Consider the following 8,815-nt stretch of genomic DNA (forward strand, 5'->3'; position numbering starts at 1 on the left):
ATCCATTAAAATTAAAGTACAAGGAAAAATCCAAATAATTAAAAAGGCCCAAAAAATCAAAACTATCCGAAAACTCAAGAAACTCAAGAAACTCAAAATATCTGAAAAATAAAAAACTAAATATTCAAAAAACCCAAAAAACTAAATCTCAAAACTCAATAATTTCAAAAATCCAAGCCATCGAAAAAATAAAAAAAAAGTCCAAGATACTCAAGAAACCAAAAATCCGAAAAATGAAAACTTCAGAAAATTCAAAAAAAAGAAACTTAAACTCGAAATCCAATAATTCCAAAAATCCAAGAAATCCAAAGAATAAAAAAAATCAAAAATTCCAAGAAAATTTAAAAAAATAAGAAAAAAACAAAAAATTAAAAACTACAAATAAATTCAAAAAACCTGAAAAAATCGACAAAACCAAAAAAACATAAAAAGCAAAAAATCTAACACATCGGAAAAGGAAAAAATAAAAAAGCTACAGAACCTAAGAAATCCAAGAAATCCAATAATTCCAAAAATCAATAATGCCAAAAAGCGAAAATATCTAAAAAAAATTCCAAACAATTAAAATACATATAAGGAAAAATCCAAATTATTGAAAAAGCCCAAATAATGTAAAAAATCCAAAAAACCAAAAAGGTGAAAAATCCGCACAATCCAAGAAACTCAACAAATCTAGTAATTCAAAAAATTACAAAAAATTGGAACTATCCAAAAACCCAAGAAACTAAAGAAACTTAAAAGATCTGATAAATAGAAAAAAACAAAAAATTCAAAAATCCAAGAAACTAAATCTCAAAATTCAATAATTTAAAAAATCCAAAAAATCAAAAAATCCAAGAAATCCAATAAGCGAAATGATCCAAAAACCCAAGAAACTAAAAGAAAACAAAAAATTTAGAAAATCTAAGAAACTCGAAATCCAATAATTCCAAAAATCCAAGAAATGTAAAAAATGAAAAAAATCCAAAAAATCAAAAAACCTAAAAAAATAAAAAAAAATCCTGAGAGAATCGAAAAAACCAAAAAACATAAAAGGCAAAAAATCTAAGCATTCTGGAAAAGGAAAAAATAAAAAAGCCACAGAACCCAAGAAATCCAACAATTCCAAAAATCGAAAATTCCAAAAATTCAAATATATCAAAAAAAAATCAAAAAATTAGAATATAAGGAAAAACCCAAATCTGTAATTGAAAAGTCCAAAAAATCTAAAGACAAGACAACAAAAAAGCTTGAAAAATACCCAAAGTCTAACAAGCTCAGGACCATTTAGTAATTCAAAAAACGCAAAAAATCGAAACAATCCAAAAAGCCCAGGACTCAAGGAACTCAAAAGATCCGAAAAATAAAAGAAACAGTAAAGCCAAAAAACCTAAGAGACGAGATCTCAGAATTCGATAATTCAAAAAATTCAGGAAATCCAAAAAATCAAAAAAGTCCAAGAAACTCAAGAAATTCAGTAAGTCGAAAGAAGTCAGAACCCTAGCTACTCAAGAAACTAAAAAAATCCGAAAAATAAAATTTTTGAAAATTTAAGAAACCCAAGAAGCTTAAACTAGAATTCCAATAATTCCAAAAATCCAAAAAATTCAAAAAATCCAAAAAATCAAAAAATTTTAAAAAATTGAAAAAACACCAAAAAACAAAAAAAGCAAAAAATCTAAAAAAAAGAGAAAAGAAAAAAATAAAAAAAATCTAAAAAAATAAAAAAAACAAAAATCGAAAAAATTAGAAAAAAAGGAAAAAAAAAAAACCTGAAAGAATAAAAAACCAAAAAATAAAAAAGCAAAAAATCTAAGAAATCTAGAACATTAAAAAAAGCTCCAAAGAATTTTAAAAAATCTGAAAGAAGCGAAAAAACCAAAAAACAAAACAAAAAAATCTAAGAAATCGAGAAAATGGAAAAAATAAAAAAATTCACAGAAACCCAAGAAACCCAAGAAATTAAATAATTCCAAAAATCGAGAACTCCAAAAAATCGAAAATATCCAAAAACATCAAAAAAAATTAAAATATTAAGAAAAATCCAAATATTGGAAAAGTCCAAAAAATCTAAAAAATCGAAAAACCAGAAAGGTAAAAATCCACAAAATTCAAGAAACTCAAGAAACTCAAAAGATCCAAAAAATAAAAACATCGAATATTCCAAAAAACCCAGAAAAGTAAATCTCAAAATCCATGAATTCCATAAATCCAAAAATCCAAAAGATCAAAAGAGTCAAAGAAAGCAAAAAATCCAAGAGATTAAAAAAAATTCAAAAAAATTTTAAAAACCTAAAAGAATCGAACAAACCAAAAAAACAGGAAAGGAAAAAATCTAGGAAATCAAGAAAATGCAAAAAGTTAAAAAGCCACAGAACCCAAAAATCCAAGAAAACGAAGAAACACAAAAAACCTAATAATTCCAAAAATCAAGAACTTCAAAAAAAATCCAAAAAATTAAAATATAGTGAAAAATCCACAAAATTGAAAAAAATCTGAAAAACCAAATGGATGAAAAATTCGCAAAATCCAAGAAACGAAACCTTCAAATATCCTGGAGTGCTTCTTTGAATGGTTGTTTTTGTTTAATGCAGGCTTATCCTGAATTTATCGCAATGTCTGTTTAAATTTAAAATATTATTTAAACAATTGTTTTTAACCTGGATGACATTGTTGTGTGTAAATAAAAAACCTATTGGAGATAAAGAACAAAATCGTGAAGCAGTAGAATATTTCACTGCTCCAGCTAGTACCGCATTTAAAATAATAAAACTTTTTATATTACGAAGAGTTTTATGCGATTAAAAAATACCAAAAAACTACCAAAATTATGTCACTAGCGCCATCTCAGACGATAACCAATGATTTGTTATGACCTGAAAGGCTACTTGACAAGAAACACAAAAATAAAAATTTATCGACACAAAAGGTCAGAAGATACGAAAAATTCTTATAAATGGAAACTGTTTGCCAAGAGTAGCAATCATTAACCGTCAACCTACCCAACGAAACAAAAATTGGTTTAAAACATGTTGAAAAAAGGTGTACTTCTGCTCCTCATTGCAACCATCGCGCAAGCTATGCAGGTATACCCGAACTACGTCTCCAGTAAGTACTCTGAATTTTTTCTTCGTGACACTATTTTTTCTACAAATTTTCGTAAACAATCGTAGAAAAAATGATGTACAATAAAATGACATTTCTACTGCAGAGACATGCTTCGGCTACTCGTGTCCGGCTGCAACCGTGAACTGTAAACAACACGTACAAACCGAAGGCGACTATAGGGTGCATATCGACGTGCACTGTCTGGACCCTTACGGTAATGAAGGTGCTTTATAAAATTATAAAATTGTGACTAATCTTTTATTAACAGATACGACACTACACACCACCACGTACCACGACAGGAACGCAAGACCTGGATTTAGGTTCCACATGGATGTCTATGCAGAACCTGAGAGTACCGGCTGCTCAGAGTGTGACTATGACGATTTTGATCATTAATGTTCGCCTTTTTTACATACATATACAGTGTACTTGAGGTTATCACAATATTTGTTGAAATTTACTGTAAGTTTTAAATGTCAAGGTTACTATTTGTTGTTGTAAATAAATACTTAACGAAATAGAAAAAATCATAATAAATAAACTTTTTTTATTTTTTTGGTGCTTGCCGTGTCTGAGGTGTGGACTTCGTTGCACCCGTATGAACCCGGTGCGAGTAAGTTGCAGCCAACTCGAAATCCAAATTTTTCTCGTTTTGATATTTTACTTTGACAATTTAGTGATTTGCGAGACGGAAGCTTGTCCTCCTGGAACCACCCTTTGCAAAAAATACAGTGGCTCAAGTACCGGGAGAAAAGTTTGTGGAAATTGACTGTCTAAACGAACAAGGTGACAAAATTTTAAGGAAAGTCAATCGTAGATTTAATGTTTTTAATTCTGTTGTAGGGATTTCGCTTAGAACTCATATTCTAGGACGAGATGAGCCGAATTTAGAAAAAGTTTACACGAAACCTACACCTGCCAAACAAAATTAAAAAAGAAATAAAAATCTGTCTTGCATTTTTTTTAAGTGAGAATGACATTTTAGGGGCGAGTATCATTATTTTAGTTTCGACATTCTAATATATTGATGTTAGCGAAAGTAAAAATAGTGCACTGATCGCAGTCAACTATAAACCAAAAGTTTTCTATTCCGAGATATTTAATAATAGTAATTTATTGTCCAACAGAGGAAATATAATTATCAAAAACATAAAAATTTTAATATGTTATTTTATTTATTTTAATTTTAAATTTAAAACAATAAGTTATAATCAGGTAAAAAAAGATACTTATTTTTAGTAGAATTTAGAAAAATTTAACAAAAGAAACGGATTCCTCAAATGAGTTAAAAAAAATTCAATAAAAAAGCAAAAAAAGACCAGAAAAAAAGTCAAAAAGGACAAACAAAAAACACCAAAAAATGCAAAAAAGTGACAAAAAAGGACACAAACTCGAAAAACGACAAAAAATATAAAAAGCGAACAAAAAGGACAAAAGGGACTAAAATAAGGGAAAACGCTAACTAAAAATTGTCAAAAACGTGACAAAAGGCAACAAAGCGGTCACAAAAACCAAACAAAGAAAAAAACAAAAAGCACAAAACACAAAAAAAAACAACTGAAATTACACAAGACAGGCAAAAACGAGCAAAAACCAATACAAAACTACAAAAAAGACAACAAAAAAGAACAAAGAACGACAAAAATGGAGGAAATGGTAAGGAAAAAGCGACAGAAAAAGTGAAAAAAACAGCAAAGAAAGTTATAAAAGACCAAAAACTGACAGAAAAGCTACAAAAAAAGCAAAAAAAAAGTCAAAAACTACAAAAAAAAAACAAATAATGCAGCAAAAAGAGAAGTAATAAAAACGGCACAGAAAGGACAAAAAAAGTCGTAAAAAATAACAAAAGAAAAAAAACTGAATATGAAAACAAAAAATATACAAATAGCAAAAAAATACAACACAAAATGCAACCAAAAAAGGCAAAAAAAAATACAAACATACACACAAAAAAGGCGAAAAAAAACAACAAAAATCTACAAAAAGGCAATAAAAAAGTATGAAAACATGACAAAACAAACGCCATAAAAATGCAGAAAATGATAACTAGAAAAGCCATAAAAAGTGCAAAAAACTGATAAAAAAAACGACAAAAACCACACAACGGTAACAAATGCAAATGAAAATACAGCAAAAAGGGGAGAAAAAAAGACGAAAATAAACAAAAAAAACACAAAAGCTCGAAAAGATGTGAAAAAAATGGCAACAAGAAAGCGAAAAAAAAGACGACAAAAATCGACAAAAACCGCTATAGAATTGGTAAAAAAGAAACAACAAAAAAATGACAAAAAGAGCAAGCAAAAAACGTCAAAAATGCAACAAAGACTCACAAAAGAACACAAACTCAAACAACGGCGACAAAAAAAAATAAAACGCGACTAAAATTAGGGAAAACCATCAACCAAAAACTGATACAAAAAATGACAAAAGCGTGACAAAATGTTACAAAAAGGTCACAAAAAACAGACAAAATCAATAAATAGCGCCAAAAAAAACGTAAAAAACACAAAACAAAAAAACTACTGAAATCACACAAAAAGGGAAAAATGATCAACAATGAAAAACATGTCAAGAAAAGAGACAGAAAAAGCCAGAAAAAAACAAAAAAAAAACGGCAAAAAAACAAAAACGGAACAAAAAATACGGAAAACTGAAAAAGTGACTAGAAATGCAAAAACGGATAAAAACGACAAAAAGAACCACAGAACGAAAATATGCAACAAAAATGCACCTGAAAATACCACAAAAAAAGGCCAAAAAAGGCCAAAAACTGACGGAAAAGCTATAGAAAAGCAAAAAAAGACAAAAATCGCAAAAAACACAACAAATAATGCAGAAAAATGGCCACAAAAAAGAAACAAGAAAAGTAATAAAAGCATTAAAAACGGTACAAAAAGAGCAAAGAAAGTCGTAAAAAATGACAAAACAACAAAAACTGACTAATGGAACAAAAAACATACATAACGCAAAAATATAACAAAAAATGCAGCAAAAAAATCGAAAAAATACAAAAAAGTATAACAAACTGACAAAAAACGCCATTAAAATGAAGAAAATATAACTAAAAAGAGATGAAATGTGACAAAAAGTACAAAAAAGTGGATAAAAACAACAAAAAAACACAAAACAGTAACAACTGCAACTGAAAATGCAACAGAAAAAGGAGAAGAAAAGTGTCCAAAAACGACAAAAAGCTAAAAAAAGGAGAAAAAAAATATATAAAAAGCGAACGAAGTTACAACAAAAAAGAGAAGACAGGTCGATAAAAATGCAATAAAAAGGGCGATAAAAAAATGATAAAGAACTGACAAAAAGTGACAAAAACGTGGCAGGCAAATCATGTTAAGAAAAACAGAAAAACCAAGAAAAAAAACAAAAAAGACACAAAAAACGACCAAAAACACACAAAACGCAAAACGATAACAAGTGCAAGTGAAAATGCAACAGAAAAGTGTTCAAAAAACGACAAAAAAAACTAAAAAAAGGAGGAAAAAAACACAAAAAGTGACAAAGTGAAAACAAAAAAGAGAAGGAAAGGCGATAAAAATGCAATAAAAAAGGCGATAAAAGTGACAAAGAAATGCAACAAGGGAAAAATGTGACAAGAAACTACAAAAAGGGCAAACAAAAACACCAGAAAATGCAACAAACAAGCGACAAAAAAACAAAAAGGCAATAAAAAGAACAAAAGCAACAACAAAAACAAAAGGCAACTAAAAGGAAATAAAAACTGAGAAAAAAGTGACAGAAACGTGACAAAAGGCAACAAAAATGTCACAAAAACCAGACGGAAACCAACAAAAAAAGACCCAAAGAGGATAAAAACGATCAAAAAACTCACAAAACGCAAAAAAGCACAAAACAACGACAAAAAACACACACAACACGCGAAAACAGAAAGTGCAACAAAAAAGGCAAAAAATAACCAAAAAAGGCAAGATCTTACAAAAAAGAAAAAATTAACAAAAACGGAAAACGCGGCAAAAAGTGAGGAAAAAATCTTAACAGAAAGTGACAAAAAACGCAGACAAAGGTTAAAAAACGACAAAGAGAACCACATAGAACGAAAAAATGCACCAAAACTAGAAGAAAAAACCAAAAGGAAGACACAAAAACCAATAAAAAAAACCAAAGAACACAAAAAGCAACACAAAAGGCAAAATGCGAAATAAACACACAAAAAATGGCAGCAAGAAAAGTAATAAAAACCTGACAAAAAGGGCAAAAAAGTAATAAAAACTAGGAAAAAACGCAAAAAACGGGTAAATAGAAACGATAAATAAAAACAAAAATACGAGATAAAAAATAGGAAAAACAGTATCTAAAAAAGTGTTAAAAAGTGATAAAAATGCAAAAATATGGATTAAGAAAACGACAAAAAAACACAAAAGAGTGACAAAAAAGTTGCAAAGAAAACAATAAAAGAACATCAAAAATACAAAGGTCAGGTAACCTAGAAAGGTAAAGAAAAAAGACCAAAAAAACAGACAAGAACAAAAAGAACAAAAACTGAAAAAAAAACATCAAAAATGCAACAAAAAATACAACAAAGAAAACAAAAAAAATGGTGACAAAAAAACGGCGCCGGGAAAAAGGAGTGGAAAGTCAACAAAAATACGATTAAAAAACGCCAAAAAAAACGCTACAAAAAGAAGCAAAAAAACGCCAAGCTACCAAAAAGCGTCAAGAAAACGCCACAAACAAATGCAACAAAAACGTGAAGAAATGGCGCCAAAAAGCGCCAAAACTACAAAAAGAAATACAAAAATCTTCATTTTATGACGACATCAAGTCTTTGGAGAGGAAAAACAAAAAATTTGTATTATCTGTTTATCAAGCAGTAGGTTTTGCAGATTCCTCCTTAAATTATAAAATGAGAGAAATTATGATGTCATTCCTTAATACAGATTATCAGCTAACGAGTCAAAACTAAAGTCTAAATTTGTTACCAAAAATATAATCTTTAACCTTTGATAATGCAATGTTTTCGATGTATATAAAGCGAATGCAAATATCACGCACATCATTTATGGATAAAAATCCATCACTTACGCTTCAGAATGTGGAAACCCAGTATTTTAATTTTTTTGGTGCTTATCGTTTCTGAAGTGAGGACCACGCAATACGCTTATGAACCTGGTTCAGGTAAGTTTCCAACGTATTTATATCAATTTAGCGTCACCGATTCATAACCATACCTCCAACTGTAGCGTAATAGTTGCAGCCAACTCTAGATCAAAACGTTTCTCATTTGAACATGTTGTTTTAATAATTTATAGTGACTTGCTTCTTGGAAGCTTGCCCTCCTGGAACCACCAAGTGCAAAAAAACTAACAGAGTGCAGACTCTAGAAAACGGGGACACTTTTTCTTCAATTGACTGTCTAAATGAAAAAGGTAACAAAGTGTTAAGAAATAGCGGTAAATTTAATATTTTATAACTCGGTTGTAGGAAACCCCCTTAGAAGCCATTTAGTACAAGACGAAGTCTCGGGCACAGGTTCACAAGATGTTGTTTACGAGAAACCTACACTTTTCGTACTACATAAAAACTGAAATGTCGTTGTATAACGTTATTAATATCATTATATTTCAAGTTTAATGATGCTAAATGTAGTGCACTGGTTGCAGTCAACTATAAACCAAAATTTTTCTCTTCCGAGATATATAATAATAGTAATTTATCGTCCAACAGCGGAAATATAATTATCAATAACACAAACAAA

The 8,815-nt window shown here is 29.2% G+C and overlaps 2 protein-coding genes across 2 annotated transcripts; both read left to right on the forward strand.

The window, feature by feature from the left end:
- The first annotated feature begins 2,943 nt into the window (after positions 1–2,943).
- Positions 2,944–3,631, forward strand: LOC135131487 (uncharacterized). The gene is made up of 3 exons (XM_064059258.1): positions 2,944–3,087; positions 3,191–3,301; positions 3,356–3,631. Exons 1-3 carry the CDS (start codon positions 3,009–3,011, stop codon positions 3,484–3,486), a joined length of 321 nt encoding a protein of 106 aa, XP_063915328.1. The 5' UTR covers positions 2,944–3,008; the 3' UTR covers positions 3,487–3,631.
- Positions 3,632–8,130: 4,499 nt separating this feature from the next.
- Positions 8,131–8,763, forward strand: LOC135131508 (uncharacterized). Its single transcript, XM_064059285.1, has 3 exons — positions 8,131–8,235; positions 8,370–8,486; positions 8,542–8,763. The coding sequence occupies exons 1-3, from the start codon at positions 8,151–8,153 to the stop codon at positions 8,643–8,645; spliced, it is 306 nt and encodes a 101-aa protein (XP_063915355.1). The 5' UTR covers positions 8,131–8,150; the 3' UTR covers positions 8,646–8,763.
- The last annotated feature ends 52 nt before the right edge of the window (positions 8,764–8,815 follow it).

Source organism: Zophobas morio, unplaced genomic scaffold, assembly GCF_036711695.1.
Source record: "Zophobas morio isolate AGI-343-1 ecotype UQ-CSIRO unplaced genomic scaffold, CSIRO_AGI_Zmor_V1 ptg000020l, whole genome shotgun sequence".
NCBI classification, from domain to species: domain Eukaryota; kingdom Metazoa; phylum Arthropoda; class Insecta; order Coleoptera; family Tenebrionidae; genus Zophobas; species Zophobas morio.